General features: G+C 46.5%; 1 protein-coding gene across 2 annotated transcripts; it reads left to right on the top strand.

Moving 5' to 3' along the window:
* The first annotated feature begins 589 nt into the window (after positions 1 to 589).
* Positions 590 to 26,710, top strand: SLC12A3 (solute carrier family 12 member 3). 2 transcript variants are annotated; one of them, XM_035118961.3, is made up of 26 exons: positions 590 to 892; positions 3,290 to 3,436; positions 4,492 to 4,567; positions 4,793 to 4,888; positions 5,681 to 5,820; positions 7,259 to 7,369; positions 7,738 to 7,849; positions 8,606 to 8,736; positions 9,868 to 9,952; positions 10,921 to 11,075; positions 12,521 to 12,628; positions 13,493 to 13,616; positions 14,143 to 14,244; positions 15,519 to 15,674; positions 15,983 to 16,082; positions 16,646 to 16,757; positions 18,146 to 18,286; positions 18,895 to 19,001; positions 19,320 to 19,402; positions 20,271 to 20,339; positions 21,588 to 21,689; positions 22,589 to 22,700; positions 23,199 to 23,285; positions 23,996 to 24,131; positions 25,814 to 25,881; positions 26,569 to 26,710. In XM_035118961.3, exons 1-26 carry the CDS (start codon positions 590 to 592, stop codon positions 26,708 to 26,710), a joined length of 3,105 nt encoding a protein of 1,034 aa, XP_034974852.3. The 2 variants fall into 2 exon arrangements, with proteins under 2 accessions (XP_034974852.3, XP_034974854.3); XM_035118963.3 differs by lacking the exons at positions 590 to 892; positions 3,290 to 3,436 and having other exon boundaries at positions 20,271 to 20,333.

Raw genomic sequence — 26,710 nt, 5'->3', positions numbered from 1 at the left:
ACAACAACCCAAAAGTGAGATAATGGTCAATTGACAGGAAGACATACTGTATAACTTCCCTGCAAACAAATCAGGGCAAATCCTTAATAAGCATCCATGGTAAGCTTTGTGCAAGGAAATCAGGATAAACACTCAGCCAGGAGGTCAACTGGAAGAGACCCTCTTCTCTTTCCTCCAAGGACATGCCTTGCCTGACCCAATTATAAAGGAAACACAATGTACCCAAACAGAATAAATCAGAAAAGTATCTCCATTCCAGCGTCCCACCAATACTGTATTTTTAGCTGATCTGTCCTCAGGACTTAATTCAAAATCTGTTATCATAGACTTGATCTAGAATGCGAGTTGGCGAGCAAGTCTTTAGCCATCCCTCCAGGCTACTCTTTTCAACAACCAGCTCAGGATGGTTTGAGCCAATTACTTCCCTCTGTTAAGAGTTAACTGAGCAGGAGGTCGGCCAGTTTTTTCTGGTTTCACGGGGTATAAAGTTTCCATGCCCCCCTAGATGTTGCAGTACATGCTCAAAATCTGCGCCATCCCTTGCCTGTGAGTTGAAGGAGAGGCAAAACGGAGAGCAGAGGGCCATGAAATGGCTGAATCGCAGGTGATGGAACGGACTGCCGACCCGGCAAACTCCAACGGCAGGTTCACCATCAGCACCCTGATCAGCACCGAGGACAGAGGCAGGCCTCATTATGGCCAGGCGGACACGGTTGCCTACGATGCTGCCCAAGCCAGCCACCTCACCCACAACAACACTTTCTACATGCGGACCTTTGGCTACAACACCATCGAAGTTGTCCCCACTTACGAAAACTATGCCAACACAAAAGTCTCCGGTGAAGCCAAGAAGACCAGACCTACCTTGTCCGATCTACACTCATTCCTCAAGGTAAATTGAAGCCAGAATGCCTGTTGCACAGTCACGAACATAGGAAGCTGCCTTATAATCATGAATGTATCTGTCTCAGTATATCCAGCTCAGGGGTTTCTCCTGCCACCAGGGATTCCTCTTGGGACCTTTTGCATGCAAAGCAGGTGCTCTAACCACTGTTCTTTCCAGGTCTGTCCCTGCCTGATCACAATCTCCATCAGGTCTTGAGCCAGGGGACAAAGCATTGAATCTTGCTCCACATTCTTTCTCAGCTGGAAGAAAGCCTCGTTGGTCTTTGGGCACTTTTCCTGATTTGCATTACTTGGATCACAGAATCATTGAATTGTAGAGTTGGAAAGTATCCCAAGGTTCATCTAGTCCAAGCTCTGCCATGTAGGAATATGCAGGTGGCCCATATGGGGATCGAACCCACGATGTTGGTGTTATCAGCTCCACATTCTCAATTGAGCTAACCTCAACAGTGGTTGAGGATGAGTAGCTCAGAATGTCTCTTCCCTGGGGGACTCTTAAGGTCTTTAGCAACTCTGATTTCTTTTTTCTGCCTTTCCCCACAAGCTCTTATGGAAATAAGCAATACAGGCCAAGAGCCTTGGATATTTTAAAAATAAAAATAAGGTCATGGAGCTATTTTGCTCATTGCATTTTTAAAAATGCATATAGAGAAGTGCCATGAAAATAGCCCCATCTTTGTGCCCTTTTGACATCTGCATGCCTGGATCGAGTTTTCCGCCTGACAATCTGATCACACATTCATTTGAGACGGCAGGTCAGGGCACAGATCCAACTTCTATTTTCTTTTTCTTCAAAGAAAGTTTTTGAAAATACAAAATCAACAGCATAAACAAAAAATAATCGGTTACAAAACAGAGGAGCAGGAAGTTGCATTTCCCAAATAAACAGAGAACAGATAATTAGAAAAAATAAAAGCAGAAAAACACATCAGGAAAGCCAGATTTTGCGATTTGGTGGGGGAAGAGAGTTTTGTATATCTGAATTTGACACATAAGCAGTGAGATCCCACCAAACAGTGTAGAAATGTTCTGGGTCTTCCTTATCCTTAGAAATGCATAATTTGTGTGTTATTTTCTCTGCTGCCACAATAAGAGGTTTAAGTCCTAAAGTTCTTTGGCTCTGGGCCAAAGCATCCATGTAAGACCTTCCATGGAAATTGCTTTTTTATCATTCCATAAATTCAAAAGGGCAAGATTGTGGAGAATCCTTGACATCTGTTTTCAATATCAAATTAAATCTGTGAACATGAGAAAGAAGGTGATGCCTCTGAGCATGTGCAGAGAACTTTCCTCCCCCAGTGTCAATATGTTTTTATCATGGCTGATCTCCCAGAGGTGCAGTGGATGTCCCAGAGCCTTGTGACCCCTGGTTTAATGTGGCATCATATTTTCTATGCCAGCCTTCTCCAGCCTGGTACCCCTAATATGTTCTGGCAGGAGCTGAGAGGAGCCATAGCTAAGAAGAGTTGGGGCCACCGAGCAGGGCCGAAACTTGTGGGAGATTTTAACATGCTTTCAGGCAGGTGCAAGAAACTGAACCAGCTTTCTGAACCAGCGTGAGTGTCAGCATCAAGCCTGGTGCCCTGAGCAGGACCAGGTGGCTGGTCTAGCAAAACAACAACAATAATTATTTTCCACAATGGCCAGGAGAAGTTCCACATCAGGGGCATTGTGGGAAATAAAAATGGTGGCTAGATTCTGCTGCCGAGGTCTGCTTGAAACCCTGCTGTCCACCGTCACCACAGCCAATCAGGCTTCACTAATGTAGGACAGGCCCGGAGAACTTCATGCTGAGGGGCCAAATGTGGCCCCCCGGGCCTCTCTACCTGGCCCTTGGAACACTCCCTAGGTCATGTCTCTCACTGGCCCTGTATCACATCCTAAGCTGGACTCTAATAATGCCTTCTCACTTGTCTGGATGGTGGATAGATAAAGGTTTGTAGAAACCAACCTGTGGCACAAAGGGAAAAGTTTCATTTGTTGTTCCGCTCACTTTCCCCTCAGAAGGTTGCCCAGGAAGGAATGTGGCCCTCAGGCTGAAAAGGTTTCCCTGCCGCTGGCTGAGGGAACCCTGAGGCGGTCATTTTCCCAGGTCCCCCTCAAGCCTGGAGTGGGCCTCATTCTGCACCAGCAGGGCAAAGCCAGTTCATGCAGCAGCCATTTGGGTTCTGGACACAACCAGGTCATGGCTAGACTGTCCACTATGTACCAATAGAGCCGTACTCCTCAGCCACCCAGTTCTGATGACCTCTGCCTTGTCCTTGCTGGCTGAGACAGAATGTTCTGTACCTCAGGTGTCTCTTTATCCCATAACTTTTCTCGCTTTCCTCCTGCCCCCAATTTTGCAGTCTGATTGCCATCAGTTGTTGTTGTTTTGTTCCAGCAAGAAAGTAGCCATCTCCACCCGCCAGCGTATGAGCTCCACAGGGATATCATATTTTCCGAAGAAGGAACCGAGGAGGAGGCTGGTGAGGGGGATGCAAAGCCTCAGGAGGAACCTGTCCGTTTTGGGTGGGTTAAGGGGGTGATGGTGAGTACTGTTGCTTAGTTCCCCTCCTGGATGTCCTGGGCCAGGGCCTTTTCTGTAGTGGCTCCATCCCCTTTGGAATTCTCTTCCCAGGAAGATATGTATGGCCCCCCTCTCCTGGTTTTTAAGGGAACCCCATTTTATTTCAGCCAGCTTCTGAATGATCATGCCTCCGAGTTGTCTGGATGGAGGAGAGAGAGAAGCATATGAGTGAGGAGAAGCTAGGCTACTGTACAAAGGTAGAAAGTGCATTTGTTGCTCTGCCTGCTTTTACCTCTGGCCTCCTTGACAAGTGGCCCCTGGAAGGCTGTGCAGGTAGGAGTATGGCCCTTAGTCTGAAAAAAGCCTTGTTACTCCTTGCTATAAATCATGGTATCAACCGATCACTCAAGAGTTCTCTTGGATGAATGGCAAAGGGGGTTCATGGAATCATAGAACTGTAGAGTTCGAAGGGACCCCAAGGGCCACCTAGAGCAACGCTCTACGATGTAGGAGTTACAGCTGAATTGCCAGGCCACAAGCAAGGTGCAGGGAACCATCTTCCTTCCAGACACCCCTTGTCACATGTTCCTTCACCAGACAAATCTTGTCGCCTATGCCAGGGATCCCAGTGCTCCTTTTCTGACTAGTGCACTTCAGGCAGTAGGTATCTTTTGAAAGAAGGAAATATTTAAACATGTGCACCCACCCACACATGCGCAACCTTCAGTCTGAAATGGTACAGTCCAGGGAAGACTTGACCATATTGTTCTTCTGATGCTATAAGCCAGACATCCCTGAACTTCGGCCCTCTGGGTGTTTTGGACTACAATTCCCATAATCCCTGACCACTAGTCCTGTTAGCTAGGGATCGTGGGAGTTGTAGGCCAAAACATCTGGAGGGCCACAGTTTGGGGATGCCTGCGCAGACGCAGAGGTGTCAGGGTACTGGCTCTCACAGGTTTTAAATGACTAGATCAAAAGATTCTAGGTCTCTGGTCCTCCTCACTGGCCCTGAGTTGTCTACATGCTTCATTTATTCTTCCCAGTTACCAATTGTGGCTCCCATTACTTTCCAGATCCGTTGCATGCTTAATATCTGGGGTGTGATTCTGTACCTGCGGCTGCCTTGGATCACTGCGCAAGCTGGAATAGGTAAGTCCTGTTGAATACTTCTCTTACTGCATGGTTGAGACAAACATATCTTCGTACATACATGAGGGCTTATCCACACTTCCAGCCTCAGCAGTTGGAGAGGTGGCAGCCCAATTGAGGACGTTTCCTTTGAGAGCTCCCAAGTTGTGGAACCCCTCTGTGGGAATCCAGCCATGGCCTTAATGTCTAAGCAATATAATCCAAAACAACTGCTTTTCTTCACAGCACTGACTTGGGTGATCATCCTGCTTTCTGTGACAGTGACCACCGTCACAGGGCTGTCAATCTCAGCCATCTCCACCAATGGCAAAGTTAAATCAGGTAGTGTTTTGCACATCACCTGTAGAAATATTGACAAAGTTGCATGGGTTGGATTGGCGAGTGTGTGTGTGTGTGTGTGTGTGTGTGTGTGTGTGTGCGTGCGTGCGTGCATGTGTGCACATTGAATCTCTACTTCACATAGACAAGTCTCATCATTTTTTTAAACAAATGAACAATGTCCCACCAGCTTCTTCTATCAGAACCAGATGAGACTTCCTCGAGGTGTGGGGGGGGGACCCATTGCTGGCCCCAGCATGGCTGAGGCTTAAGAGGGGTGGGAGGCATTTGCAGAGGTGGACAAAATGACTTTGCCACCTAGGAAGGTTCTCCACTCAAGAGACTGACAGATCCAGGGGGTCCACCATTTTCTGGCATTTCTCACCAGCCAACTTAAAACCCACCAAACCACTCCCAGGAGGAGGGATCTGAGCAGGGGCTCAGAACTAGATGAACTAGATGACCAGAATCTACAATTCTATGATTCTATGCCTGCCCAATTCCTGGGCACCAGTGTGGTGCAGTGGTTAGGATGCTAGACTAGGTCATGAGAGACTAGGGTTCAAATTCCCACTTGGCCCATGAAGGTCACTGGGTGACCTTGAGCCAGTCAGCCTCACCAACCTCGCAGGGTTGTTGTGGGGATTATATGAGGAAGAGGAGAACCAACTTGCATGCCACCTTGAGTTTCTTGAAGGGGAAAGTGGGATATCAATGCAATAAGATTTAATATATAATTTGCAGTAGGTGAGCTATTCAAGCCTGTGTGATGATCCTTGTGTTCCCATATCTCAGGTGGGACTTACTTCCTTATTTCACGAAGCCTTGGGCCTGAGCTGGGAGGCTCCATTGGCCTCATCTTTGCCTTTGCCAACGCGGTGGCTGTGGCCATGCACACGGTGGGCTTTGCAGAGACTGTGCGTGACCTGATGCAGGTAAGCCAGGGCGACTGCTGCCAGCAGGCTATGGGGGAATCTCTGCAATCTTTGAACCATCATCAAGGACAGCAAGAGGAAGCCTGGTGCAGTGGTTAGAGTGTTGGAGCAGGACCTGGGACACCAGAGTTTGAATCCTCACTCAGCCATGAAGCCCACTGGGTGACACAGGGTTGTTGTGAAGATTAAAAATGAGGAGGGGGAGAACCATGTACGCCACCTTGAGCTCCTTGGTGGAAAGGCGCAGTTTAAATGCAATAATAAAATAAATAAGGATAGCTCCACAGAGAGCACAATGCCATAGCCTAAGGCTCTAAGCGATAGGTTACTGGCCCACAGATCTGTGTGAGCAGGCTGCCCCAGGAACATCCAGAGCTGAAAACAGGCACTGAGCACCACTGAAGCCACCAGAGCTCCCAGCAACGGGAGAGTCTAGGAGTTTCCCCAGACCATGAAAGGTTGGCATCAGAATTTATAGGTTGAATCAGAACAGATTCTACCTGTTTTTTAAATTAAAATGGTCCTCAAATAAGAACTCAAATAAAAAATGACACAGCTGTGTGAAGTCTTGAGCACACTTACACTGTGGGGTAGATTAGTCAGCGCTGATCTTTTAACTAGAGATCTTCCTAGTCTAAATGCAAGCTTTACTCTGCAGATGGGAAGCTGCCATATCACAACTCCTTTCTTCTCTGACCATTGCCCATGCTGACTGGGGCCTCTGGGAGTTGGGGTCCAGCAGTTTGTGTTTTTTAAAAAACACATTTTTTAATAATAATAATAATAATAATAATAATAATAATAATAATAATAATAACCAGTTGAATGAAATGGTCTTCACCTGGCACAGAAAATACCATAAAGAAGGTGCCAAGCTAGCCTCTCTTGGGTGGACATTTCACGTTAACCAGGTCACCACCACTAAGAAGGCATATTATTGAGCCATGTTCTTTCTGCTCTGGCTTTGCCTGTTCCAGATTTCTGGCACTTTTAAGTGACATTTAGTTATTTACTTTAAACGATTTTTAAATGACTTAATATTGAGAAAACGGGATCGCGTAAACAGAGATGCAGTATACAAGTGAAACAGTAGCATAAATACGTATAATGGCAGGAATCCATTAATAACAGTTTCTGATCTTATGGGTCAAGGAAAGCCTGGGCAAAATCGTATGTCTTTGCAAGACATCTGGAGCAAGTGATGTATGATGCTTCATGTATGGCAGAAGAAAGGGCATCCTGAAATGGAGATGCCAGAGATTGAATCTAGAGCCTTCTGCCTACAAAGTACTTTTTCTGCTGCTGATCTATGGCCCCTTTCCAACCCTGTATACTTCTCTATATCACTCCTTTCCCCAGATTGTGCCTTGAGTCCCCAGTGCACTCATTCTGATGTGCCCTGTGAGCACTGACTGTTGGGTGTTTTTTTCTTCCCAAGGAGCACCACTCAACCATGGTTGATCCCACAAATGACATTCGCATCATTGGGGTCATCACAGTGACCGTATTGCTTGGCATTTCTTTGGCTGGGATGGAGTGGGAAGCCAAGGTAAGAGCTTCGTTATGCATGTATTTGTTGTTTTAGAAGGCCTGGGACAGGGACAGGTGTGGCTAATGGGGAGAGAGCCCTATTCTGGTCACGAGGAGCAACCCAAGGGGGGCAAGGCAGGTCAGTGATCTGCGGAGAGCTCCAAGGGGCTGGGAGTAGACTGAGGTCTTGGGAGTCTCTGCCTCCAGCCCGCCTCTATTAGGCTCCTCCACTTTTGAAGAACCAGGGTCTCTTAGAAGACCAAACACGCTGCCTGAAGATGGTCTCCAACATGAGGTGCTCCTTGTGTTGAAAGGTACCTAGTACGGGGACACTCAGTCCCCGGAAAGGATTGTCATTGTCACAATGGATTTGCTTGGTCTTTGCAGGCACAGGTTCTTTTCTTCTTTGTCATCATGATCTCCTTTGTAAACTACCTTGTGGGAACCATCATTCCAGCCAGTGAGGAGAAACAAGCCAAAGGATTCTTCAGTTACAGGGGTAAGATGCTGGCATGAGTGGCTGAGGGAAGAGAGGACTGTTCATAAACTGAAGAACTCCAGAAGAACTAAGTTGGTGTAAGGAAACACTGGTGATTGGAAATGATGCAGAAGGGCCATAACCCAGCAGGACTGCATCTGCTTTACATGTGGAAAGTCCTTAGTTCCATCCCCAGTGGCATCTCTAGGTGGTCCTGGGAAAGACTGCCTGCCTGAAATCCTGGAGAGACCCTGCCAGTCTGTGTAGACGACATTGAGCTAGATGGACCAATGGTCCATCTCAGTGTAAGACAGCTCTCTATTCTGCTGTTTAAACAACATGTAAAGTAGCTCTAAAGAAATAAAGAAATAAGAAAGAGACAGGGCTGAAGTTGTGTTTGTGACTAGCAAGTCAACAAGCTAAGCTAGATTATTTGTTTTAAATAATAACAACAGGAACATTTGAGTTTGGTTCTCTCACCCAAGGAGTGTATTCAATCCTCAAAACATAAGATGAGCCCAGCTGGGTCAGATTAAAGTTCCGATAGTTGTGGTATAATAATAGTAATAATAATAATAATAATAATAATAATAATAATAATAATAATAATAATAAAGTTGAGATGATGTTGGAGTGACCAGAGAGGTTTACATCTCTCCACCCAGTCCAGTGCCCTGAGGGAGATGGAAATTGCCCTCTCCCAATTCATTGGATTGATCATCAGATGTAAAGTTTGCATACACAAACACACACGTGACAAAACCTTCTCTTTTCCAGCGGACATCTTTGCGCAGAACTTTGTGCCAAACTGGCGCGGGCCTGATGGCAGTTTCTTTGGTTTGTTTTCCATCTTTTTCCCATCAGCCACTGGCATCTTGGCAGGAGCCAACATTTCAGGTGATTTGAAGGTAGGCGGGTCTGGCTGCTGAAGCCCAGGGGGCCAGGAGGTGGGGTGCTGGAGTCAGCAGCCTCCTTTGGGAAACATAGCCCAGGGCGATAGTTGGTGCGAGCAATTCTGGGGCAGAGGGTTTGGTGGGTCTCATTCTAGCCTCTTCCTACATATAGCCTGTTGGGGATGCAGAGGGACGAGCCTTTCATTCCATAAATATATTTCTATCTCTCTCTCTTTTTCAGTAAGGGGTGACTTATTACAGCTAAGCATGAAAAGTTGCCTATCTTCTTTCCTTCCACCCATGTTTCATTTGGGAGAAGGCAAAGCCCATGCAGTTCTATGCAAAACTATATGTGTGTTTGTGTGTGTTCCTATATACATAGAAATGTAAAGTGTCATAACGCTGCAGTTTACCAAACACAAACTCCAGCATGACAACAGAACAGCAGGCAAGTGTGTAAGGAGTCTGAGTGGCAGGTAACCCGGGTGAGCTGTTTAATTGAGGGGGGAGTTGCTTCAGACAGCAGTTTGGCAAACCAGTCTCTGGGGCGCCTTCCCACCTCCATTAAACCTCACTGCAGCCACAGGCAAGTGGGAGGAGCAAATGAGGAGGCAGGCAGAGTAGGGGCTCATCCACACTTATGTTTTTGCCTCGCACTTTCCAGGCACAGGTCCGCACTTTAAAGCTTCATGTCCTAGTGCCCCTTTTTTTATTTCACCCTGAAGTGCAACAAACAGTGATTCAGGTTTTCTACAGATTGCTGTTTGCTCCTATTCACTGTTAAAGAGAAGGTTTTCACGGGGAAAGCTCCAAAGCAAAAGAAGAAGAAAATGAGTGCTTGAAAAACTGAGCTTTGAAGCATGGGCCCTGCCTGGAAAGCACAGAGGAAAGGTAAAGTGTGGGTAAGTCTTAAGTGAGTGAGCCAGTGGCCCAGGCAGGCAGGTGAGTGATGGAGAGGCACAGGTGAGCAAAAGGGAGAAGTTGAAGGAGGTGGGGGGGGTTGAGAGGTTTGGGTGAGGTGTAAAGAGGTTGGCAACAGGGTGGGGCAGGCAAGGTTGGTGAGCCCCTAGTAGTATCACAATTACTGGTTAATGCCGTGATGCCTATGGAAGCATTTACCTAAATCTCATTTATTCTCTTGGGTAGGATCCTGCCGTGGCAATTCCTAAAGGGACCCTCATGGCTATTTTCTGGACGACTGTGTCATATCTGGTTATATCTGCAACTATTGGTAGGTAATGGTCAGGCATTAATCGTAATCAGCAAGGCAAATGTAATATCAACAGAAACAGGGAAAATCAACATGCTACCCTTCTGGATGTTTTTGTTCTGAGCATGGGCTCAGGAGCATTCAAGGTGTATTTCCTGAGCTACTGCTGTCCACCTGATTCTGGTTGGTGGGATTTACCTATTTATTCTGTAGGATTCATAAAGCATTAAATTGTCAAAACCAGTGAGCAGTTTACAAGGGGCACTGGTAGTCCTACTCAGAGTAAACCTACTAAAGTTAAAGTTGTTTTCAATATTTGATGTTTTATCATGTTATTAATATTCTGTTGGGAGCCTCCCAGAGTGGCTGGGGAAACCCAGCCAGATGGGTGGGGTATAAATTTATTATTATTATTATTATTATTATTATTATTATTATTATTATTAAACAGAATTAACAATTCCAATGAACAGAATTAACTAATTTCAGTGGGTCTGCTCTGGATAGAACTTAGCTGGATACGTGAAAATTACTGATAAAATCAGATATTTAAAACATTTCAAAATAGAATCAGCAGTTTTAATAATACACATGATAAAATAAAATTGCATATTAAAATGCATGTCAAATTTACATATCTGAGTAGGCTTGGTTAAAGGGAAAAAAAATTCAGCCATTGTCAAAAAGAGAGCAGCAAAGGCACCTGCCCAGTACCAAAGGGCAGAGAATTCAAAAGTGTAGGCACAGCTGGCTCGAAGAATTAAATCCTTGCAAATGTGGAATGAACATTATATGGTTTATTTAACAGGATTTATACATTGCTTAATTTGCCAAGGTCTCTAACTGGTTTGGGACTCTGGTGAGATCCAAGCAGCCTGAAATTTGCCCCCTTCTGCTTAGAGTGGCTCATGGGTATTTGAAATTAAGAGCCCAAGTTGTGGAGGAAAGCTGTAAGAAATGATGCTAAATTATCACGGTCCCTTTCCTAGGGGCGTGTGTGGTCCGGGATGCCTCTGGAAATGTGAATGACACCGTCACTGTTGGCTCTGTGGGCTGTGAAGGGATCGCTTGCAACTTGGGCTGGAACTTCACGGAGTGTGCTCAGAGCCACACCTGTAACTTTGGGCTCATCAATTTCTACCAGGTATTATCAGCCGTACTGCCATGGGGAGGGATGTTTTTTATTTGATACCTGGGCCTTGAGGATACTTGGAAGGGGGACAAAGACACTGCCTTCTTCCGTTTAAATCTATTGCAGCCCAGGATCCAACCCTACCAGATGGGTTGCAATCTCTGATCAACCATGGGCATGATGGCTGGGTCCATCACTTAGCTATGATTCCTGCATTGCAGGGTTTGGACTAGATGGTAGTTTGGGTCCCTTCCAACTCTACAGTTTTATGATTGCATGACTACTGATGGCTTCTCTGCTATGAAGAGATCTCCAGACTGGGTTGGGGACAAAGCCAGCTGCCTTCGACAATGGGGAGGCATGATGCAGGGAGGCTGGTTTAGCGTCCCTGAATAATCCACCAATCTGCCTTATATTAGCCCATGAAGCCCAGTCTTCACCAACTTGGTGCCTGCGAGCAGCTGAGCTCCCTTCCTCCTAACTTCAGATTTGGGAGGAGAAGGGCTTGCGCAAGTTGCCCTCTCTGATCGGCTCTTCCTCCTTCCAGTGTCACCAGTGCCCATTCCCTTTCCCACTTCCCCTGGGCCCAGACCGAACTCCTGCCCAGGGGGAGAGGTTGTGGAAAGTGGAGGATGCTTCTTCTCCTTGCTCTGATCAAGGGCCTGCATGTAAGGAGATGAACCCTAGAATCACAGAACCACAGAGATGGAAGGGACCCCAAGGGCATCTAGTACAACCCTCTGCAATCCAGGAACCACATTTAGAGAATCCTTGACAGATGGCCACCCAAACTTCCAACTTAATAACTTCCAATGGCAAGGCAGCAACAGTAAAGAGGCTCAAGAGCGGGACCCCCTGATTGGGTGGGGGCCATGACAAGTGCCAAGTGGTACACACACACACACACACACACACACACACACACACACACACACACACATGCTGGCCTGTGAGAAAAAGCCAAGGTGTCCTATCCTGGTTTTGGCAGAGCCCATGGGGAACCACACAGGTTGGTAGTTGCAGCACCAAGGACAGTTCCAAGAGAGCCCTTGCTCTGATCACATTGGAGAATGAACCAGTGGTGGCTTTTGTGTTTCTGGGGGCTGGAACTGAAAGAGGCTAGTCTCTGGACTGGAGTATCCTCCTTTCTAATAAGTCCTTTTGTGTGCATTACATGCACTGATGTGGTGAGCTGGGAACATGGGTCACTGGCGTGGAGGGGATTGGTTCCTCGGGGGGGGGGGGGTGTAGGCTTAGAGGAGACAGACTTCACAGGTGCTGCTCTGGGGTGTCTTGGGCTCCAGAGCCCATGACCTAGGTTTGGGCTGTGCCTCTGGGCTGGCTGTGACCCTGGGGCCTGGGCTGCTGCACAGATAGATTGGACTGTTTCTCTTAGTTTTTGAAGTCCAGGCTGCATCATCCACAGTGCATATGTGATCTGTTGTGTTTCCTTGCAGAGCATGAGCATGGTATCTGGCTTTGCACCACTAATCACAGCTGGGATCTTTGGGGCCACCCTCTCCTCCGCTCTGGCCTGCCTTGTGTCAGCCCCCAAAGTCTTCCAGGTGAGAGACAGGGACAAGTGGGACCGCTCAGCTAACCAGGAAATTTGGATTCCCCTGCCAGCCAAAAGCCAGGCCACGGTGCTAGGATCTGACTACTTTGGGGCTGAGCTTGGGCCTGCAGGAATGTGCTCTGAATCTGAACGCAAATGACCACAACTGTCCACAAAGTGTGAAAAACCACCAGCCTTATTTCCCCCATCAGTAAAAGAAGATGACTCCACATCTTCCTTGGGATGCTCTGAAGCTGACTTTAAGATAAGATTGTGATACGTCAAGCTATGATACATTTCGTTGGGTAAAACTGCTCTAAAAATGATGATGAGCATGTTAATGAAATACAGGGCCCAGTCCTTTTATAAATGACAGGCAGTGGGTCATAATCCATTTGAACAGTTAAACCCCACATAGAGGTTAATATTCTGCCTGTTGTAAATGTATTTTATCTTCTAGAAAGATAGATTTTATATGGACTATTGACACTTGTATCAAATAAAATTTATTTAGAGAATAAAATTAATTAGAAAGAAAACAGCAGCAGGCCCCCCAAAATGGATTCATACCAAACCAGAAGCTACTCAAACAAAATGGAAGCTAAATTTCATGAAAAGTCTGAGAGAACAGCAATGATTTCACCTGATAACGAAAAGACATTGATGAGAGTGCCAGGTACATGTGTTTAGGAATGGAATTCCATAATTCCAGTGCCATCACTGAGAAGCCCCCCCCTCTCCAGTCATCGCCCCACTAACCTCAGGATGTGAAGGACAGGGAGAACTGCCTCCAGTTTAAACCTTGACATTTCTGGGGATGTCCCTGATAGCTCGAAACCTTGTCACAAATAGCCATTTTGTATCTCCCCAACAGTGCCTTTGTAAGGACCAGCTCTACCCCGTCATTGGCTTTTTTGGGAAGGGTTATGGAAAAAACAACGAACCTATCAGGGGTTACATGCTGACGTACGTCATTGCGATTTGCTTCATTCTTATTGGTAAGTAATTCAGGGGTCATGAAGTGGGGGAGGGGCAGAGTCTAATTTGACTCAGGGTGGGGCAAACAATGGCAATAAGGGTAAAGGTAAAGGGACCCTTGACCATTAGGTTCAGTCGTGGCCGACTCTGGGGTTACGGCGCTCATTTCACTTTATTGGCCAAGGGAGCCGGCGTACAGCTTCCAGGTCATGTGGCCAGCATGACAGAGACGCTTCTGGCGAACCAAAGCAGCACACGGAAACACCCTTGCACTTCATGCTTTCGAACTGCTAGGTTGGCAGGAGCTGGGACCGAGCAACAGGAGCTCACCCTGTCGCAGGGATTGGCAAGCCCTAGGCTCAGTGGTTTAACCCACAGCGCCACCCGCTTTAATTCTGTGTTTAATTCTGTCTTTAATTCTGTGTTGAAAGTCCTCAATGTTATGATTGAATAAATAACAACTACCCTACAAACACCTGATTCTGTGCTTTGAATAAATTGCACAAATGAACGGAACCTCCCTCCTTCTCTCTCCTATCCTTGCAGCTGAACTGAATGCCATTGCCCCCATCATCTCCAATTTCTTCTTGTGCTCCTATGCACTCATTAACTTCAGCTGCTTCCACGCGTCCATTACCAACTCCCCAGGTAAGGGGTTCTATTTATTCATCTATTCATTGACTCTATATCCATCATGTTCTCCAAGGAGCTCAAGGTGACACACATGGTTCTCCCTGGTCCACATCACAACCCTGTGAGGTAGGTCAGCCTGAGAGGCAATGGCTGCCCCAAGATCACCCAATGAGCTTCATGGCTGAGTGGGGGTTCGAACCCAGCTCTCCAAGGCCCTAGTCGGACACTCTCACCACCACACCACCTCTGGCTCATGGTGCTTAGCATCAAAAGTAGCATATCAGGTCAGGTCCTAGGCCACTTCCAAAGCCTCACTGTCCTGAGGATGGGAGGCTGTTCCTAGCAGATCTAAACAGGTTAGTGGGCCATGCACTTGGGAGCAGGAGCTGAACCCTTCAGCTGGTGTATGGCCTCTTTGTCAGCCACTTATAATGCAGGATGGTGTAGTGGTGAACAAGCAGGGCTGCAAAATCTGGACATTGGGAAGCCTGATTTGGCTCATCTCTGCAGCCCAGCTGCCTTTCCATATTGCGGTTTTTCTCCCCTTCCCCATTTAAATTTTATTACATGTTTACATTAAGCTAACATAATTTATCCAGCAATGTCCTAAATGGTGGATATTGTGCATCAAATATATGTAGCTGAATGGATAGATTGAGAGATTGATCTGCATCAGCTACCAGGCATTGAAAATTGCATATGAAGTACAATAATAAAAAAAATCAGGTTGCACTCAAATCCTGCCCTTGTGAGAACAGGATGCTGGACTAAATGGGCCCTCTTGACCCTGATCCAGCAGGACCTTCTGATGTTCTTAACACAACTGAGCAAATAAAGTGGCGAAACTAAATTAAAAATTACACAAATTAAAACTCAGAGAGCATCTTTGGGCCTTTATTTTAATGACAGTCACTAGAAACTTTGCATTCTTTGCTATCACCAGCTGATCCAAGATCCTCATGGAGAAAAACAATATAATAATCAGCTGGATGCCCTGGATGAGATAATAATAATAATAATAATAATAATAATAATAATAATAATAATAATAATAATAATGTGAATGTGTGGGTAATCTAGGCTCATGACAGGTATTTAGGTTCTTTGCCCTATTTAATTACACCAACAGCAAAGAAATAGTTCCCATGTTTCCCCTAATATAAGATCCATTGATCTTTGGGGATGGCAGATCAGTATTATCTGCAAGGCAGTTGCACAAGAAGATTGTGTGTGCACAGTGCTTGGAGCGCCAATTATTCCGGTTCTCTTTCATTGCCACGTCCACCCAGGTTGGAGGCCCTCCTTCAATTATTACAGCAAGTGGGTGGCTCTCTTTGGAGCCATCGTGTCCGTGGTCATCATGTTCCTGCTGACCTGGTGGGCTGCCCTCATCGCCATTGGAATTGTGGTCTTCCTGCTCGGATATGTTCTCTATAAGAAGCCAGGTATGCAACTGGGGAACCTCGGGGATGGGCGAACCTCTTTATCTGGCCCTCAGGACTCTTCCTGCAACACGCCCCCTCCCAGTCAAAGCCCCTTCCCCCCTTTTAATGCCCTGCCCACTTTTGCCTCTGGTCCCACCCACCACTGGCATGTGACCTTCCTAATGTGGCCCAGAAGGGAATGTGTGCAGTGCAGGGGGTTGGACTAGATGGTGCTTAGGGTTCCTTCTGACTCTACTGTGATTCTGTGAACACCAGTTACCATTAAGCAAAAATAAATGCTCTGATCCTGCTTGGCTGTTTCTCTCTAGGGGTGAACTGGGGCTCATCTGTGCAAGCCGGTTCCTACAACATGGCCCTGAACTATTCTGTGGGACTCAACGAGGTGGATGACCACATTAAGAATTATAGGTGAGGAAGTGTACACTGCGATCTTCTTGGTGCTTATTGAAGATCCTCCTTTTCCAAGAAGCCTTTTAGGCCAGTATTTATTTATTTATTATCTTAGTCTGTGGGCCTGCAGTGAAGCTGAATGTCAGGTAAATTCAGGACTGAGAAAAAGAAGTGCTTCTTCATGCAGTGTAGAGTTAAACCAGCAGGCTCTTCTGCTGTCCTTATGTTCTGTATTGGACTTGAAATTATTCTTATGTGCTTTTTTTAGTGATGTTTTTTATTGTTACATTATTTTGGGATGTTTTATGGGAAGCAATTCAAAATAAATGATGTCAACAGTCAGGGAATGCAGTTGGGTAAACAGGGAGCTCTTCAGCTGCCTGAAAAAGCGCTCCACTGTTGGTGCTTGTCTGAACTCCACAGGGAGCTCATTCCACACAGTGGGAAGAGCAACAGAGGAGGCCTCAACCAGCACAGTCAAACCAATCACAGCGACTTTGGAGGACTAGGTGGGAATAAGCCTTCCGAGAGATAATCTGGTCCCAAGTGCAGCCGATGACTTCTCATTGTTTCTCCCTCAGACCTCAATGCCTGGTGCTGACTGGCCCTCCCAATTTCCGCCCAGCCCTGGTGGACTTTGTGGGCACTTTCACCAAAAACTTGAGCCTGATGATTTGTGGGAATGTGTTGATCGTGAGTATTTATCACCACAGGAGAATCAACTTTGCGGGTTGTGGACATCTATCTGCCTGCCTGCCTATTGTATACTTCTGAAGGCGCCAGGCTAGGAATGTTTTCATCTAGGAGCTCTTTGGGAGACAGTTGATTCTCTATGAACCAACCACCTACAGTGAACCCATGAGGTATGAAGGCTAGCATACAGAACCCATGGTCTCAAAGCAGGGACCTTGGTGCCAAGATTGGGCCACTTCAGACCTCCAGGTCAATTTGTAAGCTAGTTGGGCTGATCTCAACTGTGCTACAGCACTGTGGGTGGTACTGCAGATTCTGGCTCAGCAGGAATCAGGAGGCCCCAAAAGCCAATCGAATCCCAGCATGAGCCTGTCAAAGTGATGGCTCTGGCTTCCTCAGTTTGATTTACTTACTGCTGGACCATGCAATCTACCTGTGGAACCTGCTACTTGCTTATGCACCACCAGCCCCAACAAGTAGATGCCTAGAACACCCAAATGGCCCAGTGGGAAGCTGGCAGTAACCCCCAGCCCTCAACTCCCATCTCCAGGTGTTTCGGAGGGACTGGAGCACCTGCCTTTTTACACATTGTGTTCGCGGCAGAAAACAACTGTGTTCATGCTGGAGTGGCTGCAGCAAATCTGGTTTCCCCATCAAGCACAATGAAATCTGTGTTTGATTCTGTTTGTTCCCCCTGGAAGGATAGCCAGCTAATTAGGCAGGACTGAATGATAGGCTCGGAAGATATGGAAGGCAATCGCTTCCAGCTGCAGCTTAATTGCCAAGGCAAAGATCAGAAGCTGCTTTTTGAAAGCAGGGCACGTTAATCACAGGATGGCATTCTGCTTCCAGATTACCTCTTATTCTCTGCCCGAGGTGCAGCAATTGCAGATGTGGTGGCTGATCAATGGGGAAATGATTGCGTTATTAAGCTGGCCAAGTGCCAAATTTAAAAGCAACAACACAGAGGTACCCCTTAGCCCAAACTTCCTGGGTTCTGAAGGCCTTTCTTCGAACTGCAGACATGAGGAAGAGGCATGTGGTTTCTCACTGGTATAAGAAGGAGCCTCTGTGCATGCTCAGAGGGATGGCTTACACCTTTTGTGATTGAAATAGGATCCTAGGTGCAGGTGGCACCCATGAGACAAGCCCAGGGATGGGATCTGATCATAGGCTCTGTGTCCAGCTTGGACTTTAACTCCCATCAGCCCCATTCAGCATGGCCAACAGTTAGATATGGTGGGAGTTGTAGTCCAAAACACCTGGAGGGCGCCACATTAGAGAAGTGCAATTTGGATAACTTGATGGCCACGCGAGTCAGGAAGGATGTGCCTGTCTTAAGCCAGCCACCCTTGGGTCTCCCACTGTTTAATTCTGCTTTCTCCCAGGGGCCAGGCAAACAGATGATGTCCGAGTTCCGTCTTGCCTCCAGAGGCCACGTCAAGTGGCTGACCAAGCGCAAAATCAGGTCTTTCTATACTGATGTCTTAGCTGAGGACCTGAGAACTGGAGTTCAGATTCTTATGCAGGTAAAAATCAAACAAAAAGAAAGAAATCTTGATATGCTGAAGGTAAGTAGGCAGCCCATGTCTACAACAACTGCTACATTGAAGAATCCTTAAAACGATTATTGTGAAAGTTCAGTATTCATTGGACAAATTAACTGTTGTTTCTTACTGTTTGTTTTCAGCAGCCGTACTTTGTGGCAGAATGCGGCATGCTGGTGGCATTACTGAGGGCATTGTCCTGCTGCTTTCTCCTGAGGAAACTGCTCTTTAGCACTCAATCAGAACAAATGGCAATTTGAGTTTTCTCCGGATTGACGTTTCCTTTGATTTAGTACTAAAGAGCAGGTTATCCCTGGGAAAAGAGTGGGGGAAGGGGGGAACCATTCAGACCTGTGGTTTCTAGGAAAAGGACAAGTGTGGATGACCCCTGAGTTAAGTTTAGAGAAAAGGCGAGTAGGAGGTGACAAGATAGAAATTTATAAAATTACGCATGGCATGGAGAACTTGGCTAGAAAATCCCCCCCACCCAGTTGTTTCCACCCAAGTTCTTAGTTCAGCTCCTTGAGGAATGGGGAGGGAGTGTCAGTGTGGTCTGTAATGATACCCCCTTGTTCTCTGCTTTGATAAAGGCTTCCGGTCTTGGGAGAATGAAGCCCAATGTCCTTGTGATTGGTTACAAGAAGAATTGGCAGGCTGCCCATCCACAGACGGTGGAAGAATACATTGGGATCCTGCAGTAAGTTGGGTTATGGCATGGGATCCATTTAAATGAACCAGCGGCTGCAGCTGTCTGTAGCCACTGTTAGCACCAGGGATGGGCAGATGTGTCTGTTTATGACTTGGGCAAATTTTTCATATGTTCATTTATAAATCGGCTCCGGTCTTGACCAACACTGAGGCTAAGGAAGAGGAGGAGGCTGACAGGCAGGGCAGATGTGGGTTGGTGAGCAGTGCCCCATTTGCCTTCATGGAGACCAGCCACCGCTGCTTCCAACCAGGACTTCTGAGATCTGTCTTACATTGACTCTGGCAGCCCTTTGGTTTTGTCTTCCAGTGATGCTTTTGACTTCAAGTATGGTGTGTGCATGATGCGGATGAAGGAGGGGCTCAACATCTCCAGGCTTGTGCAGTCTCACAGTGAGTTCCTCCACCACATCCTGTCTGGGCCAGTGGCTTCCTGAAGTTCAGTTGATTTGCCTAAAAGGATGCAATTAGGAACAGTGGAGGCAGCCTCTAGCTCCGTGTGAACCGCACATTACCTGGCAGCAGCTCTCCAGAGTTTGAGGCAGGTGTATCTCCCAGCGCTACCAGGAAATGCCAAGGATTAAACCTGGGACCTTCTGCATGCAAAACAGATGCTGTAACCACTGAACTGTGGGGCACAGAACACAGGAAGCTGCCTTTGGCATTCGGACCATTGGTCCATCTAGCTCAGTGTTGTCTACAATGACTGGCAATAGCGCTGCAAGATTTCAGAGAGGGGACAATTCCTAGACCTATTAGAGACACTGCTGGGGATTGAACCTGAGACTTTTGCATGCAAAGCAGATGCAAAGCAATGACCTGTTCCTTCATCCTAACTCATGAGGAAGGTAGGCCCTTCCCGGATGATATGCTGCACTCAGCATATTATGTTAAACAGTGGCTCATCACAAGCCATTGTTCAGTGTTAGGCACCAGGCCAAGAGGTGAGGCGAACAAACACAAAAATCAAATAAATCTGATCTTGCTTCTTTTGGTCCTTCTCACTAGTGTAAGGAGGAAATGAATCACAATCCTTGTTACCATCCAGCTGCTGAGAGGGTGTTCTTCTGCTCCAAGCCAACCTCCAGAGCAGCTGTTCCAAACTTGATGCCCTCGTGATGTTTTGGACTACAACTCCCATCAGCCCCAGCCATGGCTGTGTTAGCTAAGGCTGGTGGGAGATGTAGTCCTGGGCAGCTGGAGGACACCAGGCTGAGGAAGAGTGCTCCGTTGTGTTCATTGCATGTTCTCTTTCCTCTAGTTAACCCTGTGTTTGACCCAGCAGAAGATCCACAGAAGAACGGTGAAGAGCCTCCTGTGATAAGTACATGTCAGTTCCCAGCAGGTTCATTTCTGTGACCTCTGGTGCTTGTTTTTCTGTTAAGACTGCCCTAGGGTTTGCTGATCAGAAGGTCAGCGGTTCAAATCCCTGTGACGAGGTGAGCTCCCGTTGTTTGGTCCCTGCACCTGCCAACCAAAAGCACATCAAAGTGCAAGTAGATAAATACGTACCACTCCAGTGGGAAGGTAAACAGTGTTTCCATGTGCTGCTCTGGTTCGCCAGAAGAGGTTTAGTCATGCTGGCCACATGACCTGGAAACTGCAGACAAATGTCGGTTCCCTCGGCCAGTAAAGCGAGATGAGCGCCGCAACCCCAGAGTCGTCTTCAACTGGACTTAACAGTCAGGGGTCCCTTTACCTTTAAAACAAAAACAATCCCACATGCATTGTGCCCACCCCCCCACCCCGCCCAATCTGGTTACTCTCTGGGTCAGGACCACATCAGCCCCATGTAAACATCAGCTCCAAGTTGCCATCATGTTCTACTGTCTCCTACAAGGTCTGTGTTATGTCAAAATTATTGAAACACATTTCACCATGTGATAAGAGCTGCCTGTGAGACTATGGATGGCATTTTCTGAAAACTTCCATGCTCTGTTTCTCGGCACATACCTCCCCTCCCCAGTTCCCATCTGGCTCCTAGATTTCAACAAGAAATGAGTTGCGTATTTACCAGTCACACTAAAAAATACAAACTATTCTCATATTTTATATGCACCATCATAGTTTAGTATGTATAATTATATTATATATGCATTATAATATATATATATGTGTGTGTGTGTGTGTGTGTGTGTATATATATATATATATATATATATATATATATATATATATTCCAGGTTTCCTAAACTAACCAGCACATAAATAAAAATACTTACATATTAATACTTGTAAAAAATGTTGCAGAAATACATGACAGCATGGGACTTTGCTCTCTTATACATAGTCCCACTCAGAGGAGACCCACTGAAACTGATGGCCTAACTTAGGTACATTAATTCTGACAAGTCTATTCTAAGTAGAATGTAGTTGGATACAACCCAATATATAATTTGCATATTTTTGCATATAATTAGATGGTTTTTTTTAAAGAAGTTTCCTAATGAACAGAATGGGAAGTGGAGCATCTCAAGAGGGATTTCATAAGCTTGCAAATTCACTTGGTGAGTGGAGTTTGAAATCCTGGGCACTCTCTTACTCATGCAGTGGGAATCCTTTTTATGATTATTCCTAGTGGACCCTGATGCCTTGGTAGCAGAACAGCAAGCAAGCACTGCCTTCCAGATAGAGCAGGGCAAGAAAACCATTGACATCTACTGGCTCTTCGATGATGGAGGTAATTTCAGCATCCTTCTCCCACATAGGTAAGGATTTGTGGTACCAAAGGAGCATTGCACCTTCTGGTCCAAACCTCTGCTTGGACCCATCACTGCCATTTTTGCTTTTGAGGTCCTGGGTCAGTGGCGTGCAGTGAATTTTTTCATAAGGGTAGAGTTAGGGCCACAGGCACCAGCTTATGAGGATGATGGAAGGGGAAACATCACACACACAATGTCCCAATATTGCACACGTGAGCATCATGTAGAAGCTTCCCAGGCTTTAGGAAGGAGGCAACACACTTTAATACTGTAATACTCTAATTTACCAGGAACATTTAGGGGACTAGCCTAGTCCCCCTAGGGCCTGAACCAATGGATTCAAAGTACAAATAACAAAAAAAGGAGATTCCAACTAAACATTAAGATGAATTTTCTGATGGTCAGAGCAGTGCAGCAATGGAACGGAAGATGGTAGGTTTTAAAACAGGTTGGATGGCCATCTGTCAAGGATTCTTTAGCTGTGATTGTCGCATTGCAGGGGGGGGGTGGACCAGATGACTCCTGATGTCCCTTCTCACTCTACAGTTCTATGATTCTTTGGTCCCAGGGGCTGATCTGAGGCACATGATGCAGCAATCTTGCTAAAGCTAAGCTAGTTTGGGTTTGGCCACTCCTCAGATGAAAGGCCACCTGGAAACCTTGCCTATAGCCACCACGAGCTCCGTCTTGGAAGTACAGTGTGATATAAATCAGTATTTGCCAACCTGGTGCCCTGGAGACGATGGAAGTTGTAGTCCAAAACATCTCTAGGGCGCCAGGTTGGAAAAGACTGAAATAAATGAAGGATTCCCAGACTCCATTTTCTCCACAGTTATGTTTATTTGATGAAGAGCCATTCTGTGTTCTTACTTGGCAGGCCTGACACTCCTCATCCCTTACCTCCTTGGGCGCAAGAAGAGGTGGGGGAAGTGCAAGATCCGGGTGTTTGTCGGAGGGCAGATCAACAGGATGGATGAAGAGCGCAAGGCGTAAGTCTAGGACTGCTTGTGCCCTCGGTTGGATCTGTACCCCTTGAGCTCTGGGAGAGGGCTGTGGTAGTGCTCAGGCCCTGCTTGCGAGCTTCCCATTGGGGCATCTAAAAGGCATCCCCAAACTGCGGCCCTCCAGATGTTTTGGCCTACAACTCCCATGTTCCCTAGCTAACAGGACCAGTGGTCAGGGATGATGGGAATTGTAGTCCAAAACATCTGGAGGGCCGAAGTTTGGGGATGCCTGGGCTATGGTTACAAAAGTAATTAGGCTATCTATAGAATTAAAACAATGCAAAAAATGTGTATTTATTAAAAAGCAGATTGTGGGAGAAATGACAGGAGGGTGCCAGGTTGGGGAAGGCCGGTCCAAGATGTATAGCAAAATTCCTCATATGAGAGGAATACCCCCAGAATATAAAGAATCAATGTGTGCACTGGGCATGGGAAACCCTTCCCCCTGCAAAAGGTACTACTGTTCTCTTTCTCTTCTTGCAGGATCATCTCCTTGTTAAGCAAGTTCCGACTTGGGTTTCACGAGGTCCATATTCTTCCCGACATCAACCAGAAACCCCAACCTGAACAGTAAATCAGGACTTAACTGTCGCTTCTTGCTCATCCAGTTTAATAATCTGCAATTGTCTTATTTATTGTTATTTTGTTTATTTAAACATTGATGGGTGTTTTTTTTCTTATTCCTTAAATTTTAAGGTTTGTTATATAAATAATAATAATAATAATACAGGATTATTGTGTTAAATGCATAGTATAACCTCCTAGTTTTTGCAGTGGTTGTACAATATATACATTAAAGATCGTGTAATAATTTGTAACAGAGGCACCTAACATTTTACATTTGAAAAATTAGCTATAAATATGACTTTTTAAACTACGTGGAAATGTGGCAAACTTAAGGCTTTGATGGAGGATAGGGCTGCCAGTGGTTACTAGCCACAATGACTAGGTTTCTCCCTCCACTGTTGGAGGCAGTTTGTCTCTGAATCCCAGTTGCTGGAAACTAGAGGGGAGGGGATTGGGCTCTTGTGCTCAGGTCCTGCTTGTAGGCTTCCCTCGGGCATCTGGTTGGCCACTATGAGAACAGGATGCTGGCCTAGATGGCCACTGGCCTGATCCACCAGGACTCTTCTAATGTTCTCAAGCCTGGAAAAATAAGAAACTGAAACTGACAGATTTGTCCCCAACTCCGGGCAAGAGAGTCCTAGATGGGCTATTTGGGTTCAAGCAGAAACAATACCACCTGGTCACTTACAAGATCTCCATGGTTTTGTTGACAGTGTGAAGAGATTTGATGACTTAATCGCCCCATTCAGACTGAACGATGGCTTCAAAGATGAGGCGATGGTGAATGAGATGAGGCACGGCTGCCCATGGAAGATTTCCGATGAGGAAGTCACGAAAAATAAAGCTAAGGTCTGAGGGTCTCGCTGGCCATGTAGAGAGTGGGCTTTGCCACCACAAAAAGTGAAAAATAATTGCTGTCTCCTCCCAAGGCCTTTAAGAAGAAGAGTTTGGATTTGATATCCCGCTTTATCACTACCCTAAGGAGTCTCAAAGCGGCTAACAATCTCCTTTCCCTTCCTCCCCCACAACAAACAAATGCAGGGGTGGCTGACCTGTGGCCCTCGAGATGGCGCTGGACTTCTGCATTGTAGCATGCCCTTCTTCCCTCTCCCTTTCATGAAGCATCACCCATCAATTGCTTCAGGCAACTCATAAAGGCATCTCTTTTTGCTCTGACTTTCCCTGACCCACAAGATTGGATCTTATTACTGAATTCCTGTTGTTGTTGTTTTTTAATAACACTGTTTTGTTGGTTTTCAAATTGTACGGTATCTCTGTTTTTATACTTTCATTGTTTCTATATTGCATTTTTGAATACAGTGGGCCTGCAACTTACATGGGGCAGGGGGCGGTCCACGAGCAAAGGCAAAACTCTGTAGAGTCAGCAAACCCCTGGAATCTCCCTCCCAGCTGCGCAACCACCCCTACCTGCTGTCTGGAGTGGGTATTGCCCTCCATCTCCCTTCCCAGGCTCTGGTAAGGTTGTGCAACCTTCCCAGTGCCTGGTAAGCAAGACAGAGGGCCCAAAAGCTCCACAGTGGGAAATAACTTTTTAAGCCCCTCATCTTGCTTATCGGGTTCTGGGAAGGTTGTGCAAGATCTTGGGTGGCTCCTTCTGACTCCTCACTCCCACTTTCCAGTTATTTATTTCCCCTGCACAAAGCTGCAATGACGTAAGTAAATTACATGTAAATCGTGGGACCACTGTACCGCCGAGAGATTTTTTTTTTAGTGGTTTACAATGCTTTTAAATAAAAAGAAACAATAATAAACCCCAGTTGGAATGGCCAACAGTCAGGGGAAGTATAAGTTCAGCAACATCTGGGCTGTGGGCACATGGCGCCTTTAAAGCACATTCATAGCACATTCATTCCCTCAACAAACTCTGGGCACTGTAGTTTACCCCTCACAGTTACAATTCCCAGCAACACTTAACAAACCACATTGATCGGAGTGGTTTTACAGCCAGCCCCTCTTCCCAAGGAACACTGGGAAATGTAGCTCTGTGAGAGGTAATAGGAGTGTCCAAACAACTCTCAGTACCCTTAACAAACCACAGCTTCCAGGAACCTTTGAGGGAAACCAGGACCCAGGTGGCGCTGTGGTTAAACCACTGAGCCTAGGGCTTGCTGATCAGAAGGTCGGCGGTTCGAATCCCTGTGACGGGGTGAGCTCCCGTTGCTCGGTCCCAGCTCCTGCCAACCTAGCAGTTCGAAAGCACGTCAGAATGCAAGTAGATAAATAGGAACCGCTACAGCGGGAAGGTAAACGGCGTTTCCATGTGCTGCTCTGGTTTGCCAGAAGTGGCTTTGTCATGCTGGCCACATGACCTGGAAGCTATACGCCGGCTCCCTCGGCCAATAATCCGAGATGAGCGCGCAACCCCAGAGTCGGTCACGACTGGACCTAATGGTCAGGGGTCCCTTTACCTTTTTTATGACTGTTTAAAGTGCTATCAAAGCTTTAAATGCATGGTGTAAATGTGGCCTTGATCTCTGTGTTTACTGTCTATTCTCTCTTCTGCCCTTCAGTCACTTCGACAAGTAAGGATGAACGAAATCTTGCTGGATTACTCGCGAGATGCAGCCCTCATCTTCATGTAAGTAAGACAAGCCACCAACCAACTGACCAACCTGAGTTTTTGCAAGTGCTTTGTGAAATGTTGACCTTACAAAGAAGTATGGCTGGAAATGTGTTGATATGGGTAGGCCTGCACAACCCAGCAAGCTGAAGCAGCCATGCATGGTGGCCTCCAAGGCCTTGACAGTTGTGAAGGTGGGGGAAGGATTAACAAAATCAATCCTTAATAATAAAGAAAACTGTAACAAAATAACATAATGAGAGAAACTAAATACAACAACAGGAGGCAACACACACTGAAGGGAGGGGCTGATTCTGAAGCAAAACACACAAACCCCACCCACCAGATAACAAGCACTATACTATTCAAATTAGTGTTTTTCTTACATTGACAACTCTCCTGGGACTGCAGTCCTGGCAGGCAGGATTTGCAGGTCCCCCCTCTCAGGTCCCTGGAGGGTTGCGATGCGTGGCTAGGGTGGGCTGCATTCAGCACAGCACAGCAGATGTTGTGCAGGCCAGATTTAGACTGAGCAGCTGCGTCCCCAACCTGGTAAACCTCTAGATGGTCTGGACTATAGCTTCTGTCAGCTCTTGCCGCCCAGCTACTACAGGTCTCTGGCCCTGCCATAAAAATAAGAAACCAGCTGTATTTACAACTAACAAACACAAGTTGTTCTCTGCTTTCTCCTCCTTTTTTTTTCAGAACCCTGCCAATAGGCCGAAAGGGAAGATGTCCCAGCAGCCTCTATATGGCTTGGCTGGAAACCCTCTCGCAGGACCTGAGACCCCCCGTCATCCTGACCAGGGGCAACCAGGAGAATGTCTTGACCTTTTATTGCCAGTGA

Source organism: Zootoca vivipara, chromosome 6 (genome assembly GCF_965207765.1).
Source record: "Zootoca vivipara chromosome 6, rZooViv2.hap1.1, whole genome shotgun sequence".
Lineage (NCBI taxonomy): Eukaryota > Metazoa > Chordata > Lepidosauria > Squamata > Lacertidae > Zootoca > Zootoca vivipara.
Note: the sequence above shows the minus strand (reverse complement) of the source record. Positions and strands in the feature narration are given on the sequence as shown.